At 37.3% G+C, this 21,911-nt stretch overlaps 1 protein-coding gene across 2 annotated transcripts in view; it reads right to left on the reverse strand.

Moving 5' to 3' along the window:
• Positions 1 to 224: 224 nt before the first annotated feature.
• Positions 225 to 21,911, reverse strand: part of hecw1b (HECT, C2 and WW domain containing E3 ubiquitin protein ligase 1b) — a 39,896-nt gene continuing 18,209 nt past the window's right edge. Inside the window, exons 7-28 of one of the 2 annotated variants that reach the window (XM_079877669.1) lie at positions 21,033 to 21,175; positions 20,824 to 20,924; positions 18,482 to 19,636; positions 18,252 to 18,320; positions 16,542 to 16,692; positions 15,066 to 15,178; positions 12,375 to 12,496; positions 11,583 to 11,768; positions 11,369 to 11,503; positions 11,182 to 11,281; positions 10,863 to 10,959; positions 10,685 to 10,768; positions 10,432 to 10,538; positions 8,759 to 8,873; positions 8,028 to 8,141; positions 7,800 to 7,952; positions 7,513 to 7,611; positions 6,544 to 6,673; positions 5,939 to 6,085; positions 5,740 to 5,854; positions 5,211 to 5,409; positions 225 to 3,972 (exon numbers count right to left, since the gene is read on the reverse strand). In XM_079877669.1, coding sequence (XP_079733795.1) covers positions 3,861 to 3,972; positions 5,211 to 5,409; positions 5,740 to 5,854; positions 5,939 to 6,085; positions 6,544 to 6,673; positions 7,513 to 7,611; positions 7,800 to 7,952; positions 8,028 to 8,141; positions 8,759 to 8,873; positions 10,432 to 10,538; positions 10,685 to 10,768; positions 10,863 to 10,959; positions 11,182 to 11,281; positions 11,369 to 11,503; positions 11,583 to 11,768; positions 12,375 to 12,496; positions 15,066 to 15,178; positions 16,542 to 16,692; positions 18,252 to 18,320; positions 18,482 to 19,636; positions 20,824 to 20,924; positions 21,033 to 21,175 — 3,747 coding nt within the window. In that variant the 3' untranslated portion in view covers positions 225 to 3,860. Of the gene's footprint in view, positions 3,973 to 5,210; positions 5,410 to 5,739; positions 5,855 to 5,938; positions 6,086 to 6,543; positions 6,674 to 7,512; positions 7,612 to 7,799; positions 7,953 to 8,027; positions 8,142 to 8,758; positions 8,874 to 10,431; positions 10,539 to 10,684; positions 10,769 to 10,862; positions 10,960 to 11,181; positions 11,282 to 11,368; positions 11,504 to 11,582; positions 11,769 to 12,374; positions 12,497 to 15,065; positions 15,179 to 16,541; positions 16,693 to 18,251; positions 18,354 to 18,481; positions 19,637 to 20,823; positions 20,925 to 21,032; positions 21,176 to 21,911 lie in introns of both variants that reach the window. The other variant, XM_079877668.1, reaches the window with a different exon arrangement.

Here is a 21,911-nt window from a genome sequence, read left to right on the forward strand (position 1 = left end):
TAATTGCTGTGCTTTCTATAATAATACATTTTTGGTAATATGTGTTTTGTATTTTTTTTGCTGTATTTAGTAAAATCCATCAGTTTTAAGAATATGTATGGAATTATAGCACATCCTTACACCGTATATAATTTAATATCTAATGTTACAAAGAAATTGTACAATTTCCCAGAGTCAAAGATATTTCAGATCATGATGGATTATACACAAGAGCGACACTCAAATTCAGATAGAAAGTGATTGTTTATTGACATTCGTTAACAGTGTAATGCTGTAGTTACAGATCTCAGCCTGAGAGAGGCGCTATAATTGACCTCAACACACAATTCAAATTAACATTTGTACATTTCCGCTCTTATTCTCTTCCATACAGATAGATTAAAAGTGTAAAAAGACATAAGCAGGCTAGTGTATGTGTCCGAGGTGGAAGCAGGAGCCAACTCTTTCTGCATTTCCCACAATGACATGTTTACAGAGAGGCAGTATGTTCCAGAACCTTCTCCTTATTTCTCTCACATTTTCATTTCAGGGCTGCGAGAGTCTTGATAAATGAAGAAACGTCCTTCACAACTGCCAGAGAGTAGCATTTCTTATCATTCCAAACAAATATGCATAGTAATATACATTTGAGAAAACCATTTTGAACTAACATTATGTCAATAGTAAGTACGAAGACATGTTTTTTTAAAAAAAAAGATGAATGGTTGGCTGTTGAATTGATTCATCACATTTTAAAATTTAGATTTTACATAGACTGTTCAAGCAAATATGTACACATTTGATATACAGACATTTTTATAATTTCTTAATTGGGATAAATAATACAAATGCACTTTCTCTACATTCCTAACATCTTAAGCTGAGTTGAAGTGTTGTTCATTTTGAGCTGCAATTGATTTTAGATAGAATTACATTTCAGAGACTATCAAAGCCTGATTGCTTTACTTCTCCATCACCACCTTAAAGGGACAGTACACCCAAAATCAAACTGAAATGGAAAAATAAAAATGTAAAGAAAGGTAATTAACCATTGTTGCGATTAAATCTTCTGCATATTCAAACATTTTTGGGTGAACAATCCCTTTATGAAAATATTAGGAGATACAAATAAAAGACTGATTCATCAAGTGTGGATTAGACACAAACACATGCACCTTTAAATGGCATCAAGTTAAGATGATTTATGACGATCTTAATGTATAAAACACACATTCACGTCATTTTAAAATGTAAACATGAACAATAATCAAAACTTCAGCACAGGAATCTAGCCGTCAATAAACCAACCCACAGAACGGACCAATCTGACCTTTCAAAGAAATGTTTTCTGACATTTAAACCAATTTTCTTTTTGAATAAATATATTAATTTTCAGAATTTCTCACTTATCTTCACCTTAAACACGCAAACAGCTGAAACACTCAAGTGAACATGAAGTGTGGCGCACAAATTCTTCTACTATTTGGTCTGTCATTTCTTTACAATCTCTTCACCACTTTAAGTCATAAAAAGACACCATATAAATAGATATAAATAGATTATACATTTTATAAACATTGGGGAAAATGAGTGCATATCATGGCATCAGGAAATTCTAAGTAAATTTGAGTAAATATAGTAAATTTTAAGTGACCGTGGACATTTAATTGTATGCAAATGAGCCACGATGAACTGCCAATGGGAGCGCAGACAGTAACGCCCACATGATTGATTTTTGAAAATTTAAATAAATAAACCACACAATAAATAAAACAAAGAATCATTCCATTTTGACAACTAATACATTTTTTGCCACTAAAAATGAACATGCTTAAAAGGTACAATATGTAATTTTTTTGCTTTAAAAATAGCAAAAATCACTATATCTATGTTATATATTTTTTTTTTGTTGTGTACTTACATTATCCCGACTGTTTCCAACAACTTTCAAACCAAGAGAAATGTGTAATTTAATTCGAAGACACGGCACGTAACGTTTCATTTCCGTTTTGTCGCCGTCAATGGCTTCATATCCGCGTTGTCCCTGGTTTCCGCTCGTACTGCCATAGCAACCAGAGCCCTCTGATAGTAACCAAGGCGACAGACGTGGACAACTGTGTAGTTTGTAATGTCTATTTGCACGCTGTTGGTGTTTCGTTCAAACATTATGGACCATGGCAAGCAGACTTTGGATAAAAAAGGAGAACTAAAACGAGAATCAATATCAGCGCGGTGTTTTCGAGATGCCGAGAGCTCCCATAGACAGTATATAAACGAGAGCTCCACGTCCGAGACTTCGACCGCTCCTATATGTACTTTATTGAACAGGTGAGCACATTTACATAAAACTAATCAATGTTATATAGTTCAACAATGATGAAATGTTAGAATATGATCTGTATGTTATTCTAATGTTGATCTAGTTTACTGCTAGTCTCATACAGACAAACTAACACATTTCAACACATTTAAATGCAGTTTAGTGTGATAGTGTAATGTTAGACCAAGTGAAATTTTGTCTAATAAACTGACCTGTGAGTTGTAATTCTGCGTGTAGTTCGGTAGAATGAAATGTCCATATTCCTTTAATATCCGCGGGACTCGCGTCGCGTGTGGAGCTGATAGCTGTCTCTTAGCAATCCCGAACTGCTTCATATCACAGTAATGATAAAAACATTGATGTATTCACTCATCCATAAACATTATTAGATCGGTCGGCTTGACATTGACGACAAGATCCATAATTCTTAGCAAATGTTGCATCATCAAACTACGCCTCTGTTATTGTAAGAGGTTAGCGACCCCTAGCGGCGAAAAAAATTACATATTGTACGTTTAAGGGAAATTTGTATATAAACTGCAGCAGTGCATAAAGAATCACACCATGAACAGTAAAACAGCTCATTATGAGCATTCACTTACTGAGATGTCTTCACTCCTATTGGCAGTGCTCATTTACATAAAGTACACGCCCAAATCGCTATAAATCACTGTCACCATGAATGCACCTTTGCACAGTGTATTAACCAAACGCAACTGCCACAACTGACAAGACATGTTGTCAGTCCCTTGTTTTTTGTTTTGTTCCGCTGGGTAACTCCGCCCACAGTGCAATCTCATTGGTTCAGAATCTCACTCTACACAGCTGTATGATTTACATATTCTAACTGGATTTGTTGAGTTGTTTAGCATATCCACTTTCAGTGATGACCTTAAGGAAAAAAATGCTATGTTGGGGCGTGTTTTTTTTTTTAACATTCCTTCATTGAAAGCAATCATGTGTCAACACTAAAAATGTCATTCAAACATTACAGACAAAACATAAAACAGCATGAAGCCTTGAACATCCTTGAACATCGTTAACGCTTTAAAGATTTGAGTAGTAAAATGTATTGATTGATATAAACTAATACATCAAAAGTGTCAAATCAAGGTTTAGACTTGCCATTTCCCCCTAGTCTGTCTTTGACTCCTGCAAAGTGACATGACGTGATGTCACTTCCTGTGATGATGACGTGTTGGGTGAGATTCTGTGAAGTCATCACTTACAGTAATTACGGCACCTCAATCAGATATTTTCTGTGAGTGTATTTGGTTTTAACTTTACAATTCTTGTCAAAATGCACCAAAAGAAAAGGACGGTTTATGGCGAAATGATGATGTGCGAACTGAGAGCGACTCCAGCGGAGGTCGAGGCCCTGAGTGTTAAAGCAGGTTGAAGGCTTCTCTTTCACTATTGCATACCCGTTACACACTGTACACCCGCGCAGGTGACTGATGCATGCAGTGGTGTCCTGAACAAACCAAAGAAACGAACACAGGATACGATCCACGCTAGTAGATAATTAAATACAGTGTACACGGAAAGTCACGTGAAGTCCTCACTCAAGGCCAAAAGTGCTGGTTTCTTCCACAGCGATCAGCAGTTTCTCGTACAACATCGTGTAGGACGGATACGGCGGAAGATCCAGACGATTAAAGCATGTGTGCGCCCTGAGAAACCAGACACGACACATCCATCAGCCTGGATGAAAACACCTTTCTGATCTCAAATGGATTGCTCGTCAGTTTCTAGAATCTGTTTAGGCCTGGTCATGTTTTTAACATTGATGACACACCAATGAAAAAACTAAATCAAGGGACAAGCATTCTTTTTAAATTATTAATATTTTTAAATACACTTCATTTGTAATTATACTTTTAATAAGTGGTAGTTCTAAATTATTTATATTATTAAAATGGTCAATTTTTTATTATATAATTAGTTAATGTTAATTTTAAACTATACTGTTAATGATAATTTGTAATTATTTATATTATTAATGTTAATTTTAAATTATATGATTAAAATCATTTATTTTTCAATTATTTATATTATTAAATACTGTTCATTTTTATTCTAGTTTTATTAATAAGTTGAATTAGTTTTATTTTTATATTTTTATTTTTCATGTTAATTTTAGTTGCATTTTTAGAAATTTTGATATGTGCTTTTGTCATTTTATTTATTTATTTATTTAAAATATTGCTATTTATGTTGAATTAATTTTTATTTTTATTTTTATTATTTTTTTCAGTACATAATTTTAGTGCTTCAACTAATTTAAACGTATTTCAGTTTATTACCAAGGCAACAATTCTAATAATTTGAAATGGACATAATCTAATAATAGAATTATATAATATAATCAGAAATATAATTTTCAAATTTAAAACATTTTTAAATGTTTAAGTTTTAAGTTAAAAAAAATAAGTTTTTCAACTAATATTTATATTTTATTTCAGCTTTATTTCAATTAACAGAACAGAAGGCACTTAAATTCATAAATTATTTTTGTAAAAGAAAAATTAATTTGTCAGTCAAACCCTTTCATATTAAAAGAAATATTTTTTTACACCTTTACATAGAATTTCTAGACTATTTTAGGTTTCTTTCCTGACTGAAAAGACAAAGGACAGGTGTATAATTTTGATAATGATCCATGTCTTACGTCAAATACAATGCAAGTAAACTGGTGTGTAAATGCTGTAATAAGTTGACTTTAACATTGCAGAAGAAACTTGGATAAAACGTTTAAAGATCAATCGAATGCTTACAGATTTTTAGTAAAACTTGTACCTTTCATTATTTCATTATTGATATTTGCATCTTTGAATTAATTTTAAACCTTTCGCATACCAGCTCAAATCAAAGTCAGGTTTGTGAAAGATGAAAAGGTGTGTCACTATACCTCGGGAGCGACGTGATCTTGCCCCATTTCTCGATGCAGAAGCGCCGCAGGCCGTTGCTCCCGCGCAGGGCGGTAAAGCCCTCGTACGGCACGCTGGAGGTGCCCGTCACAAACTGCAGCAGACGCAGTCTCTGTTCATTATTGAAGCGCTCCACCGCTCCCCAGAACCACCGGATGACGATGTGCCCATCATGATAACCTGATGATGAATATACACAACCTTCTTACAACAACCAGAATTTTACATTTCATTTTTTTCCATAGAAGCAGATCTGACTGCACTGAGAAACATCATCCTTAATCAAGCAGGTAGGAAATATACCGAAGGAAAATTATATGAATGAACACATAAATAAATAAAATGCATAATGAATACAAGGTCTTGAAGTGACAATACAATATAGTGAGAAAAAGAATCCGGATAAATACTGACATCTTTCAACACGTATGGATTATGGCACAGCCCTAATATCAAGATTTCCGACTGCATTTATGTTGTGTATTTGTGTATGTAAGTGTGTGTTCTGACCTCCTCTGTACTCTGTGTTGTTTCTCCAGTCGTTTAAATCAATTTCTGCTGTTCCTGCAATAACCAGCTCCAGTTCTCTGGCATCAAACACAGAAACCAGACGAGAGTCCACCACCTATACACACACACACACAGGTTAAAGGTTAAATGGTGGCCTCACGGACAGACAGAGAGTAAATCAGATGACAAGCATGCTTACCTCGTAAAAGCCTCGGACCAGAGCCTGAGTCTGCTGGACGACGCCTCGCTCCACCCTCCACTTCACCATCCGATCAATATATTCCTTCTTGTTTTTCTCCGTCACCTGCATGTTTGTCCCGCCGGACTTCAGCTCCCGCTCTGTTACCTAACAAACATACACACCCCATCTCAGCAAAGATATTTTTATGTTTAATTCATTCCAAATCCACTCTCCCTGAATTTTTAAAGATAGGGATCTTTAGGAAGCTGTTTATTACAAAATGTTGTAATAATTTCTTGAATTTTAGAGGTATTTTAACTGCATTCTAATAGGCTTCATCACACAGTCAGTCTTTGCCCTGCATCATGTTCGTAACTAAGCTGATTTCACTAAGTGCGTTAAAGCATTATTAAGAGGAATTTAAAGCGTCGCACCAAATGAATGTGTTACTGTGGATTTGACAAACTTATCTTTAAAATACAGTATACTGAAAAAGGGACGTTTCTTTCTTTGCTGAGTTTATAAATATGTATATATAGAATTGAGAAACCATAACAATCTACAATGAGAAAGCATTTTCATGATGTTTTTCAAGACTGGATTTGTTTAAGGGTTTCTCCCACCTGGCCGAACACTTCCTCATTGACAGTGAAGGTAAGATCCAGCACATCTGTGATGTCATTTTCCTTCATCCACTGTAAGCTCTGGTGGAACTCCTCATCCAGATACTCCAGATCACTGAGATCTGTGGATCTGCAAACAGGGGTAAAACATTTATTCTAGTTTATTTATTGTTAAATTGCATTAGAGGGAACATTTTTGAGATTGTGTTAAAAAAAACAAAAAACAGGTGATTTTACCATAATAAAAATCACCTAAATCAAATAAATCTAGATATCCGCTTCCTATTAGCCATCAAAAATACAATTTCTGTCAGCCACTAATTTGGAAGCAAATATAAACTACCGTTCAAAAGTTTAGGGTCAGTAAGATTCTGTTGTTTTTGAAAGACTTTAATACTTTTCTTCGGCAAGGATGCATTAAATTGATTATACATGTGATTTTATATATATATATATATATATATATATATATATATATATATATATATATATATATATATGAAGAGTTCAGATGCAAAAGCCTAAGTGCCATCTGAAATTTTCTTCAAGCTCGTATATTTAAGTTCAGTAATTTCACTTAAATGACAATTAATAGGTAATCTTCATTGCCATTTAAGTGAAATTACTAAACTTAAATATACGAGCTTGATAAAAATCATCATTCTAGAAGAAAATTTCAGATTGCACTTTGAGGCTTTTGCATCTGAACTTTTCATATATATACATAATATATATGATAGTGACAGTAAAGAGATTGATAATGTTACTCAATATTTCTATTTCAAATTAATGCTGTTCTTTTGAACATTCTATTTATCAAAGAATTCTCACAATTAGATTTGTGTTTTCAATAAAGACCTTTATATATAATACACAAGACATTCACAATTTAAGCCAATTTTTTGTCATCTTCAAACTCTACACATGTTGATTTAATGTAATGCATGAAATGCTTTCTGGTCCACTCACAGTCTGAGAAGAGCTTTATAAAATGGGCGGGTGAAGAAAGCGTCCAACAAATACTGATGAATCAATGCCAAGCCGAGAATTCGACCACTGAAACGGAACCTGAAAACACACATCACATCAAGCGGTCCATGAAAGAAGCTCAAAAACAGACATTCTAGCAATAACAGCAGTCTGTGAGAGCACCCAATGACATTACTTATTTATTTCTCTGTCAATGGCAATTCAGTATGATTTCTCATACCACACAGAAAGTGGAATTCCTGGGGAGGAAGTGGAAAGAACCTTACCATTCCAAATGGTTTTCCACAAAAGCAGACATGGGGCTGATTTGGACAGTGTACGTGTCGTTAGCGGAGTACTCAAACAGGCCATAGTAAGGGTTAAACAGCTCTTGAGACAGCAGGAAGAAAAACTCTCGCGACGGTCCGCTGTAGTCCAGTCTGGAAAGAAGAGAAGAATTCAGATATAACCACATATGACTTTTGCTTAAACACTAACTATTCGAGGAGCCTCACCCTTCTTCTCCAACAAAGGTGATGTACAGCTTGTTTCTCTGGAGCTCTTTACGGGAGTAGGCCATGACCTGGTTAAACGTTCCTTCTAAAAGGTGATCTCTTCTGACAATCAGTCTAAAAAAAAATAAGATGAAGTGAGAAGTGTAGGACATTTATCTTGCTGATACTACTTTATTGGCCTACACTTGATCTTAGTTTAAATATTATAAGTAGCATAAAGACACAAAAGATTGGGGTCGGTAAGTTTTTTTTTTAATATATATAAAGAAATTAATACTTTTACTCATCATGGATGCATTAAATTGATCAAAAGTTTACAATATTGCCAAAGATTTCAAAATAAACGCTGTTCGTTTGGAACTTTCTATTAATCAAAGAATCCTGAAAAAACCTATCACGGTTTCCAGAAAAATATTAAGCAGCACAACTGTTTTCAACATTAAAAATGCTAAGAAATGTTTCTTGGGCTGCAAGTCAGCATATTACAATGATTTCTGATGGATTGTGTGAGGCTGAAAATTCAGCTTTACCATCATAGAAATAAATAACTGTTTTCTATTTGAATATATTTTAAAATGTTATTTTAAATCGTAATAGTATTTCACAATATTACTGTATTTCTGATTAAATAAATGCAGCCTTGGTGAACATAAGAGACTACAATAAAAAAAAATCTCACAGACCCAAAACCTTTGAACGGCACTGTATATCAATTGTCAGTGTTCACGCACTTGATCTTCCCAGGTCCTTGCCCGTAGCCCTTTGCCTCAAGCTTCCTGTAGAAGTTGCGCAGTTTGGCTTCAAAGTCTCTGCGGTAGGGCGCTGGTGCCCGAGCCCTCTGGGTCCCTAAAGAAAAGACCAAACCATCACCACAGATGTGAACTCCAGCTTACTTCACATATCAATCATCAGGGAATGGCTGTCAAGGATCAGCAGGCCATAAAACAACTCCAAAAGGAAAGAGGAGATTGTTCACCTCGAGAACAAACACACGAATGGGTGAGATGATTGTTCCTTTCGTTACATAAAAGACATATTACAGGACAAGGATATTTGATAATGCACCGGAGTACAGTTTTATCCTTGATCATTTTTTGACCGGTTTTTGAGAGTGTCCAAACATGCACAACGGTCAAGTTTTACAAAATGAAAGTATACAAAACAAGACTAGTTAGTTAACCACTTTATGGACAGAATAAGGAAAAGCCGTGGACAGAGGTTTGAATATTCACACAAAACAGGCTTAGGGTCTGTAACATGTCCATCATGACACAGAGAGGGGCAGCTGGGTGGGGACAGTATTGAAGGCTTGAGAGCAGCTGACCTGGAGAGCCCTCACCAGACAGACAGCAGACTGGAACGAGGGGAGTTCGCTCAAGGAAGCCTTTATCAGAGTAAATCAGAGTGTGTGTGAATAATCTATCACTTTCCTTGCAAAAATAAGGATCTCTTATCACTTTAAGTAAGATATAATGTACATCAAGCCTTTTGATATCGATTGTATCAGCCTGAAGTGGTTTATGCAAGTCCCCTAAGTGTCAGGGTCCTGATCACCCGGTCGGGTTTATTCTGCTATAACCACCGGTTGGGATGCACATTATCCTGCTCATTCCACGGCTACTTGCTACAGTAAATAATTAGACACGGAATATTGATTTGAGTTTAAATATTTTATAAGCTCATTAAATCCGCAAACAAAAACAGTTCCTAGAAATCAGCTTTGAGCCTAGATGAACAAAAAAGTTCAAACAAGATGGACATTTAAGTGATAATCTATAGTAGCACTACTTATTATTATTTGTGGAGAAAAGCTGTTTTCACCACATAAATAATGACGAGGACATGGAAATATTGATTTGAGAAGAATCATTTTAAAATCTTACCTGTTTGTTATATAATAATCCATTACAGTGTACAAAATCCGAGCAACAAGACAAACACTTCAACAATATTACCACAGGGCTATTATTAATACTGAAGTCATCTGGTTTCATTTTGACAGTAAATACTGTAGAGTCGATAATTGAGGCTCAAGATGGCATCAGAGTCCATCTGCGGTATGATGTGAGAGAAAGAAGCGCCGGCCTCAAATACCCAGATGAGCTGTCATCATACAGCTTCGCTACTGGCAACAGTCATTATCGACTGACCTCGGAATGTAATAACTGGCCAATCAGAATCAAGCATTTCAGAGAGCTCTGTAATAACTGGTTTTAATATCCATCTCAGATCCTATCCCAGTGCTAAATACTGATGTATATGGGCTAATGTGTCTTGAAAAGTTGGTATGGAGATTCAAATGAGGCCTGAATTGGGAATTATCATATCAAGTTGTCTTCTAAATAATATAAATGTCATTTACAGACCATCTGAGGCCTATGGTTAAAGCTCTGGGCCGACTCACCTGGAGAGTTCTGGGGAGAAGAACCGGGGGAGCAGCGCGGAGAGAAGTTGAACCCAGGGTGAAATGAAGCGAGAGGAACGTAAGACATGATTTCCTCCTCAAACAAACTGAAAAGCAAATCAAAACACATTCTGAAGAAAGCATGTGTGACAGTTTATGAATTACAAAAGCATACTTTGTGCAGCCCAGGAAATCTTTGCGTTCTTATGCAGGTAAATTTGCTTTCATGTGGCCAATCTGCTGGGTGCTTTACCTTAACAGCATGACCAGGTCAGCATCACACGACAGCTTCTCCAGTCTCTGTGTGCCTTCGGTTCGGATGTGGAGCACCTTTTCCCTTCAGACATAAACACACCCGAAAAACTGAGAACTGCTTGGAAGTGCTAATGATGCATTTCATTACAATAACAGAGGAAGGTGGAGGGTCATACTTGAGTGAGTGATTCCTCGCCAGACTCGGCTGTCGCTCCTGTAGCACCTCAAAGATGTTTGGTTGCCGTAAAAATGCTACAATCTTATCATTGTAGGCTGGGACACAGAAGAAATACATTTCTTACTATAGCCTAATCATTGTTGAAAACAGTTGTGCTCCTTCATATTTTGTGAAAACTGAGATAAATCTTTTTAGTGTCACTTTTGATCAATTTAAGCATCTTTGCTGAAAAAAGAAAATCGTACTGACTTTTAAACTGACAGACTTTTAAACGGGAGTGTATACATATAGTATAGGTATTTCTTTTTTACCATTACCTAATGGTACCGGCTCCTGCTGGCTTCGTATAGCTGCTACCAGGCTGTTTCCAGGCCTGGCTAACAAAGACACCCCTCGGGTGCGCGACACCTCTGATGCCTAGGTGAAAAAGAATAAATGAATGAACTAATAAACATTGTAATATTACATAACAGTAATTTCCTCTAGATTGTGAGTGTGTCTGACCTCTCCTGCGCTGTAGCTGCGTAATCTCTGCAGGTGCTGGCGATGCGTCAGGTGATTGGGCAATCTGCCGTTTTGCAAGGGGATCCTGGGATCAATGAAGGTTGTGGCACGACTGTTGTGGTCTACAAAGAACGACTGCAGAGAAAAGTGGAGGACAAACAGTTGAAATAATGGCACTGATGCGAGCTGTTGAGAACTGCGTGCTGTGACATACCTTCCCCTGTGGGTCTGTTTTGATCTCCCAGCCCCGCGGCAGCTCCAGCTGAGCATCAGCGAACCTATTCAAGAAGGTCACCAGGTCACGGTTGTGCTGGTAGCGCTCAAAGTTTCGAGCATCCCGCCTGATCTTCAGGACCATGTGTTTCAGACACGAGCTGTTGGTGAACATACGATACGCTCCCTATATTAAAAAAAGAGGAAGTTAACATAACATTGGCATAAACTTCTTAATTACAACGTACACTACCATTCAAAAGTTTGGTGTCTAAGATTTTGATGTTCACAAAGGCTGCATTTATTTGATCAAAAATCCAGTTAAAACAGTAATATTGTGAAATATTCTTACAATTTAAAATAACTGTTTTGTTCTCTTAACTGTTGTAATCTTAATATATTTTAAAATGTAATTTATTCCTGTGATGGCAAAGCTGAATTTTCAGAAATCATTCTAATATGCTGATTTGGTGCTCAAGAAACAATTGTTTTTACTATCACTGTTGAAAACAGTTGTGCTGCATAATTTTGTGGAAATCATGATCAATTTTTTCAGATTCACTGAAGAATAGACAGTTCAAAAGATCAGCACTTACTGAAATAGTAAAGACATTTAAAGTGATACAAAAGATTTGTGTCACTTTTGATCAATTTAATGCATCCTTGATGAATAAAAGTATTATTTCATTAAAAAAAAAAAAAACTTACTGACCCCAAACTTTATAACGGTGGTGTAACTTAGAAAATGAATGTTTTAAAAAATAAATAAATGTGTAGAGAGGTAGCAACTCACATAATTTGCGTGAAGCACAGTGAAGAATTCTGGGTGAGTGATGAATTTGACTGCTGGACTCTGCAGTAGTAAAGTGATCTTCTGACAATGACCCGGAGAACATGGTGCGTCTCTCCTCAATTCTTAAATGAAAGAAAGATAATTTAAAGGGATAGCTCACCCAAAATTAAAATCCTTCCTTTTGACCCAGCTCTCAAATCTCGTTTATGCTTCTGCATGGTCAAACCTGCCACATTCACAAGATATGTGAGGTCTGTGTGCAGTTTCTTATCGTCTTTCTACGTCTAGTGTGCTCTGCTTTTGGCTGCATGCAAAAAAAGACAATCTCACATGCACCATGAACACACCAGATTTCAAAAGACAGAAGGCAAGTTTTTAAGTTAGTAACGACTTGATTTTCAGTCATTGGTCAATTTTTCTCAAAGAAAGCCTGATATGAAGACCTGACATGTACTGTAGCATATAATTAAGACACTTTTTGTGCTTTTTAGAACAGATATTGGTTACTTTCTACATTTGTTACATGCAAATGAGCAAGCCCTGATGGAATCTACAGGGTTTTTTTCACATTTTTGCTTTTGTGGAAAATCTGCATAATTCTGCAAATGGATTTAAACATGGTAAAATGTGTTAAACGGATCTAGGAAAATTATACTCTAATTGGTAACTGGACGCATTATCAAATGACCTGGAAAAGAGCATTCTGCATTGGATTATGTGCAGAATAATTACTTTTTTTTGTAAATAAAGACAAACAAAGAGGTTGTGACTGACATGAGGGTGAGCAAATGATTTTCATCTCCGTGTGCAGTGCATACGCAGATTGTATGTAGGTACGTATGCAGTGCAGAAGCAGGACGGGCTCATTGTCCTTTCACATTAGAAGCGTTTGCAGTGTGCAGCTGATCTGCGGCTGTATACCACAAATACAACATTAGTTCTCCATCTATTCATTATTTTGATTTCAAATCCAAACATAGTTAAAGTTACTGAAAACACTTTTTCAGCATTGTGATTCTCTATGTACATAATACAGGAATACAATCTTTCACACATTACATTACAAACGTAGATTAGAAACTGTTGCACCCATCAAATTAAAAAAGGTTAATGAGAAAAGTACCGCAACATGGTACAACAGTATTACTCGTGCTAGAATCTAAAAGCTGCTGGCAAAATCTTCCATTTATGTCTAAAATCCAAGAAAAGGCTCAATTGTTCTCCTTCCTGCAAAAAAATGATATCTATGAAAAATTTCAGTCAGGATTCAGGCCCCATCATAGCACAGACACTGTGCTCATTAAAATCTGACCAAAGCTGCATCTCAATACCAGTTTTACTTGATCTTAGTGCTACGTTCAACACTATAGATCATGACATACTCTAGATCGATTACAAAATTACACTGGTATTCAGGGACAGGCATTAGGGTGGTTTAGATTGTGCCTATCTGACTGTTACTATTCTGTGATTCGGGGAATTATCCATGTTAACATCAGTAAATTATGGAGTGCCACAGGGGGCTGTTTTAGGCCCTCTGAAATTTTCAATATACATGCTGCCTCTTGACAATATTTTTTTTTTTTTAGAAAACATGGAACTAATTTCCACTGTTATGCCAATGACACTCAGTTATACTCATATATATATATATATATATATATACACACACACATTATGACCAGATGAAATCTCTAAATTATCCAAGTGTGTTAAAGAGTGTGTTAAAGATGACCTTGGAAAGGCACTGTAATGCATTACTAGCTGGTTGTCCTGCATTCTCAATAAACAAGCTACAATTGGTCCAAAATGCAGCTGCTAGAGTTCTCACCAAGTCAAGAAAATATGATCATATATCCCCAATTTTATCATCTCTACATTACAAAGTATTGCTACTGACATATAAGGCCCTAAATGGTTCGGCTCCTGTGTATTTAACCAATCTTCTATTACCCTTCAATCCTTCATGCTCTTTAAGGTAAAAAACTCTGGACTTTTGGTAGTACCCAAGATATCAAAGTCCTCTAAAAGAGGGAGAGCGTTTTCGCATTTGGCTCCTAAACTCTGGAATAACCTTCCTGATAATATTCGGGGCTCAGACTCAAATGTGAATGCTTGGATCTCTTAAGCCAAGCATTCACATAATGCATCTCATAACCTTGTACTCCAGTTAAATCAGATGAAATGCACATGAATATTTTTTGCTTGAAATGTTATGAACAGCAGCTACGCTTATTTTTTCCATTTGTTTTTTCTGTCTCTACCTCCGGATGCTCATCCCGAGGTAACTAGAGAGCACGCCAGCTTCATTTTGGATCCAGCCTCTTACGAAGATTTCAGATGACCCAACACCTCTGAAGAGATGACGCCAACTCCTGCGAGGACTTCAGATGACGCCAACTCTGAATCAACATGCACCACTGCCAAATTTTCTATATATTGTAATCATTATGATCACAACTTGTAATAATTGCTTTAATGAGATCATTGTTTCTGCCTAGATGAATACATCATATTAGCTAACTGCATGATTTGTAATATATTAGAACTGTACACTTTTGACATTTAGACATTCATTTGAGTCACCTCTGATAACAGATTACTGTAAAGCTACTTTGAAACAATATTAATTGTGAAAAGAGCTAAACAAATAAATGTGAATTGAATAGAATTGAATGTTTATGAAGTTACCGGTTGTTTGAGGAGGCGAGTCCGTTTCAGTGTTGGCTGTTCTCTCGTTGCGGGGGCTGCCTGACTCCTCGTCTCTCCTTTCTGTGGCCATCGTCCTCTGGATGGTCTGATACCTGACGAGTGTACAAGAGTATTGCTATAGTCACAAATATCAGTACAGTAAGTAAAGTACCATCATAAAAATATTTACAACTATTTCTACCCGCATACCCTCACTTACATATAACCCTTATGCTGCTTAATGGTACAGTAAAGCTTTGTGTGCTTTAAGAATAATCTAAATCTGTCATCCACTGCTTGTGGACTCTTAAATAAACAGCCTTTAATTACATTCTTTGTGGAAACATGACCTGAAACACACTTTTGCCAACATCCTATACTGTTGTCCTGTAGGTGGCAAAAGAGTGCATGTTTATAAGCCCATGTGAACATACGTGTACACATACCATGTGAACCGGACAGAGTCTGCAGCATTTGACCCAAGAGAGTGTGAAAATAACACAAAAAATAACACGATAACATAAGTATCTATAGCAACCTCTGTAGTAATTGCATAATTCATTGGTTTTGAATTATGCAATTACTACAGAGGTTGCTATAGATACTTATGTTATGTGCCCATTTCTTTTAACTACAGCAACAACATCCCTTTAGTGCTAAATATACAACTTGCATCATACACTGTTCGCTTGTTGGCCAGAGGAGAACTGGCCCCCGACTGAGCCTGGGTTCTCCCAAGGTTTTTTTTCTCCATTCTGTCACCTGATGGAGTTTTGGTTCCTTGCCACTGTTGCCTTGGCTTTTGGCTTGCTTAGTTGGGGACATTTAATATTCAACAATATTATTGATCTGCCTTATTTAGTCAAGTTTATTTATATAGGTTTATTTAGGGTGGACGATGATGCAATTTTCTTCTAGAAACAAACTTTGTTGTATTATTTTCATGTTATCAATGTGAAGCTGCTTTGATACAATCTGTATTGTAAAAAGCGCTATATAAATAAAGGTGACTTGACTTGACTTGACTTGACTTGACTTGCAATAAACCACTTGATGCTGATCAATACAGTGATATTACCACAGTAAAAGGATGCTGCATCTCAAGTAAATAAACTTGAGAATGCTTGGATATTTGTACTGAAAAACAAGACAAAAATACTGAGTAAGAAAATCAGTTGTTGCAACAACAACAGCTTAATGATAAAAGACACCAATGTGCAATAAATACATTTTTAATAATGAAATGAAAGAATTATTATTCATCAAGTAATATTAGCCTAAATGTAGGCTGTTTACTATTGTCATGGCTCATTTAATCAGATCTGTGAGTCAGAACTATACATTTTATATAAAAAATTTGGACATCACAGAAAGCACCATTAATGCAATCCAACTGATCTGTATCTAGAAGTGTAAAATGTTGGTTTACTCAGAAAACTGTTAAAAGAGGAACGGCTGATAAACAGTGCTGTTTACCTCCTGTTGAGCTGCTCCATCTGTTGGACGGAACCAGACCTGCGCAGGCCATCCGGCGTGGCTGCGGACGTGGGCCGTTGCCATGTGGTGGTCCGGTTAATGTGATCCACGTAGAAAACACGACCGTGACTGTCGATACGGGCCTCCCAGTCTGAGCATGCCAAACAAAACACAAACACACATTTGATGCCCAAGTCGATATTCTGGTCTGCCAGGCAAAAATATTTAAGTATTTGATTTTGAGTATTGAAGTTTGATTGCTTAAATGTTTTTTTTTATATTTTAACTTTAACTAGTATTATTTAGCATTATTTAGAGCCTTCATTATTTAGAACACCTCAAAAATCCCCTCAATGTAGGATGTTTCAGATTTGACTCATTTTTTGGGTACACTAGTACACAAACACACACACCCCAGCAGCATGAAAATTAAGTCTTTGAAAGCAGACTTTCTTGAGTGGGTAACTGCATTACAGTAATACGTGCCGAATATCTCACAGTGTGGGTTAGTGAGTGAGACTGAAAATACTCATATCTGATAAGAAAGTTGTTTGCGTCCAAGTGGTTTTATTTTGACTCTCTACGGCTTTGAAATACAGTGAAGGGCGGTAAACCAGAAGAAAGTGATACATTTGGATGGATTTCACAGTTTTGATGATGCAATATTTACTTCCATTTGAACTTCCATCCAACTTCCAATTTAAAACGCAACTAAATGTATAAAAAACAATTACTTTCTGCAAATAAATAAAGCATGGGTTAATCTCATGCTATGGATGTTTTTGTGAAGTAACATTTTGCTCATACAGTATCTGATGTTTAGTAAGACATAGGACCTCATATTATTCATTTCAAATTTTATTTGTGATAATTGAGGTTTTTGAAAATCTTTATTTATAAATTATTATTTAAAAAAATCAATCAAATTAATGCAATATAGGGGTGTGTGTGGCGCAGTGGATAAGACACATGCCTTTGGTGTGAGAGACCCGGGTTCGAATCCACTGTGAGACACCAATGTGTCCCTGAGCAAGACACTTAACCCCTAGTTGCTCCTGAGGCGTGCGACCTCTGACACATATAGCAATTGTAAGTCGCTTTGGATAAAAGCGTCAGCTAAATGAATAAATGTAAATGTAAATGCAATATAAAAAAGTTACATGCACTACCATTCAAAAAGGTTGGTGTCTGAATTTCTTTATGTTTTTGTAAGAAGTCTCTTTCTCTTATGCTCACCAAGGCTGCATTTATTTGGTGAAAAATACTTGTATTGTATGTCATTTTAAAATGTCATTTTAAATGAATTTTCAGCATTATAACTCCAGTCTTCAGTGATATTTTTTAGAAATCATTCTAATATGCTGATTTAGTGCTCAAATACATTTCTTATTATTATCAATGTTTAAAACCGTAGTGCTGCTTGCTTAATATTTCTGTGGAAACTGTGGAATGAATCTATTGATAAACAGAAAGAACAACAGCATTCATAGAAATCTTTTGTAACATTATAAATGTAGGGCCTATTGACTGTCACTTTTGATCCATTTAATGTGTATAATAATAAAAGCTCAATAAAAGTATTCATTTCTTTAATATATATATATTTTACAATATATATACAATTATTTTGATAACCATGTATAATTTATAGGCGAATCACCTCAAGTACATTGAATACATTACAATGCGTGATGAGACAACAGAACTTACTTGGAGGTAGCGGCTCGTCTATGGTGGGATAGTGATGTGGGTCGGGCCGCAGTGCTGGTAGCTGGCTCACTGCAGGATGGTTACAAGGCAAAGGACATTCTCCTAAACATACCACAAACACAAGCCAGGGCATTCTTCATAGATACTTTAGAGTATCTGCTAAAGGGAAAACCTAGATCTACACACACAACACATGATCTACTGTATGCATGGAAACCCAGTCTACTCACTCCTGCTGCTTGGACCAGCTACAGGTGATTCTCCATTATCCATTATGCCATGCGGGCTCTGGACGTGACTGTCTGGCGCCTCCTCCCACTGACAGCTTCCATCCCCCGGCTCCCGGCTCTTAGCGCCTTGTCCGGTCTCTCCCTCAAATCCCAGAATACCGTTCACCCTGTCCATCTCGTCCTCGTCATCCTGTGAGGAGAACACAGTGCTCTCCGATCTACGTGCGCTGTCTAGAGACGGCGCCCGCACAGGGCCCGAGGCCCTATGTGCCATATGACTGCAGCAGGGCACCGGGCTTAAATCGCATTCGCTTTCCCCTGGTGACCTTTCAGCTCCGGTTTGGCCCTCAGCACCAAGCGGCTGCCCATCTCCGTCGAGCATCTGAATGAGGTCGGACAGGCGCTCGTGTGAGCGGCTGCGGGGAAGCGTCCTGCGGGGGCCGTTGGGTGTTAAAGCATGAGGCTCAAGAGTCGCACCCTCTTCCTCCTCCTCCTCCTCTTCCTCCTCTACGCCCAGCGGCCTGTCGGGCTCAAGCCCAGCTGCATCTCCTGGTTGAGCTTGAGTGGATGGCAGGCTGTGCAGCAGGTGGTGGATTCGGATGTAATGGGAGCGTGGCGTCTCGGGTTCTCCGCAGGCTGAAGCGATGACCGTCTCCAGCTCAGACACGGGTAAAGAGCATGGTCGTGGCTTCCGTCTCGGTGTGGTTCTGATCCTGAGCGAGCAGCCTTCCTCTAGATCCACCTCTGGTTCCTCTGAAACCGGCTGCGGGTCTGAGATCGCCTCCTCTTCGACTCCAGCAGGAGCTCCTGAAGAGTCTGCAGGCTCATCGGCAAAGGCACTATCAGTTTCTGCCTCTTCTTGGACCGTCTCTTCTGCTTCTACGTTGGGTCCACCTACGTTGTGCTCCATTTGTTCGCGGCTCTCGGCAGCTGCCTCCTGCTGCTCTGTCTCTAAAGGCTCTTCCTCTATTGCATCTTCCTCAGCTGCACAGTTTTGCCCGGATTCAACGTCCATGGGCATCTCTACAGAAGCTGTATCTCCATCTAAGGGCAACTCTGGGGCCTCCTGGTCTAAGCTCATGGTGTCTTCTGCTTGAGGTTGGACTTGAGCTTCTGCCACTGGCTGCTCTGTACTAAGAGACATGTCCTCATCATCTGTGGAGAGGACAGAAATCTGTGACCTACATGGTGCAATGCATACATGACATTACCGTCTAGTAAAGATGCACAATACTGGCAAGCATATGACTTTTTAATGTTATCATGAGTGGTCTGATTAGAGCAGTATTAGAAGCCAATAATATGATGGTTTATGATAATTAACTAAACTACCGCTCAAATGTTTAGGGTCAGCAATGAATACTTTTATTCAGGAAGGATGCATTCAATTGATCAAAATTGACAGTTAAGACATTTATAATGTTACAAAATAAATAACGTTTCAAATAAATGCTGTTTAAAACTTAAAACTCATCAAAGAATCATGAAAAAAAAAAAAGTATCATGATTTCCATATTTTTTTTTTACAATTTGTGAATGCCCGCTTCTGTTTTGAAGTCCATCAAAGTGCATCTATCCATGATAAAAAAGCAATCCACACGGTTCTGGGGGGTTAATAAAGGCCTTCTGAAGTGAAGCGATGTGTTTGTGTAAGAAAAATATCCAAACTTTATCGACTAAAATAACTAACTTCTGGCAGACGACCGTACACATACGCAAGTCGGCATACGCCACAAGAGTAACCCGTGACGCATGCATGACGTTGGATGTATGAGTAGCGTAAGTTTAGACGCCTCTCGCGGTTCAAACAAACAGGGCTGGGCAACAAACTCAAACTCCTCTGACATTTCTCTTTAAAAATTGTCGTTTTAGACTTTTTGTGACTGGTGTTTTGTTTTGCTCTATCCTCTGCACTTCCACGTTCGTCATTACGTTGTGCGTCAAGGTCAAGGGTCACTCTTTCGCCGTAAATTGATGCGTATGGCCGTCTGCTGGAAGCTAGTTATTTTAGTCAATAAAGTTTTAAATATGAATATTTTTCTTACACAAACTTCAGAAGGCCTTTATTAACCCCCAGAGCCATGTGGAGCACTTTAATCATGGATGGATGCACTTTGATGGACGTCAAAACTGAAACAACCATTCACTGCCATTATAAAGCTTGGAAGAGCCAGGAATTTTTTTAATATAACTCTGATTGCATTCGTCTGAAAGAAGAATGTCATATACTCCTAGGATGGCTTGAGGGTGAGTAAAACATGGGCTAATTTTCATTTTTGGATGAACTAACCCTTTAAGGATTTATTATGTTTAATAAAAGGTAGAATAAAAACTAGAATTACCTGGGTGGATGGAGGAGGTAATCTCAAACCTGAACTGCAGCTGGCCACTGACATGCTCTGTTGGAAGCCTCCGACCCAGAGTGTAACTGACCACTCGATCACTATTAAAAAACACAAGCAAGCATCTTGCAATCAGTATTTCAACTCAATAGCATAACATATTTTCTTTTATCAGTTTAGTTTAGGTTTGATTTTCTGTGAGTATGTACCCAATAGCATGCTTCTCCAGTAATCTTTGCACTGGCATGGACAGCTTGCCCAAGAAACGCTTTATGATGGGTCGGCTTTTGGCAAACTTGTCCTTCACCTCAATCTCCAACACATCCGTGGGCAGAGACACAAAATTAAAGCGCTACGAGAAAGAAACACAAAGACACAGAGGAAGAGACTGCAATCATTTCAAGAAGAACTTGTAACCTAATATGAAAAAAGTAAACTTCTTGGTATCAAGCAATTGCACATTTTACAAAGTAATGTGAATGCAATGTGAGAAGTCTTTCGTCATCGTACAGTAGATGGATGTTGCTGGAGTAAAAGAAACTGTCTTTATTTTCAAAAGTAGAACAACTAAATGAACAGATAAATTGGTCATAAAAGCCACCCAAATATATATATATATATATATATATATATATATGTGTGTGTTAATATTTGGAGCTTGGCTGTATTGGCACTCCAAATTTTAAAATATTAAGTTGTATGGGCAGTTGATGCATGTCTATTGGCCTTCTAGTTTTTTAGTCAAAAACATTAACATTAAGTTTTTTAATGTTAAACATTAGGTTTTTAGGTTAATTTAATTTAACCTATAATAATTAAGAACTGAAGTTCAGCTATTATGATCACTTATAAAAGATACAGCACTAACCAAAGGGTCTCACTCAAATCTCTTCAAAAACTGATAGTAAGGAAACAAATCTCCATTTGCTCTCCATCATTCATTCCCCATATCTTGACCTATTTCAATCCTCTGCTGTAAGGCGATCTCCTCTACTCATCACAAATCTAATAAGAGCACTTAGCGGAGGACAATATCATCCAGAAACAGCCACTCTACAACATGAAAACAATCCCATCAAATCCAGGTG

This window comes from Squalius cephalus (genome assembly GCF_949319135.1).
Source record: "Squalius cephalus genome assembly, chromosome: 7".
Classification (NCBI taxonomy): Eukaryota; Metazoa; Chordata; class Actinopteri; order Cypriniformes; family Leuciscidae; genus Squalius; species Squalius cephalus.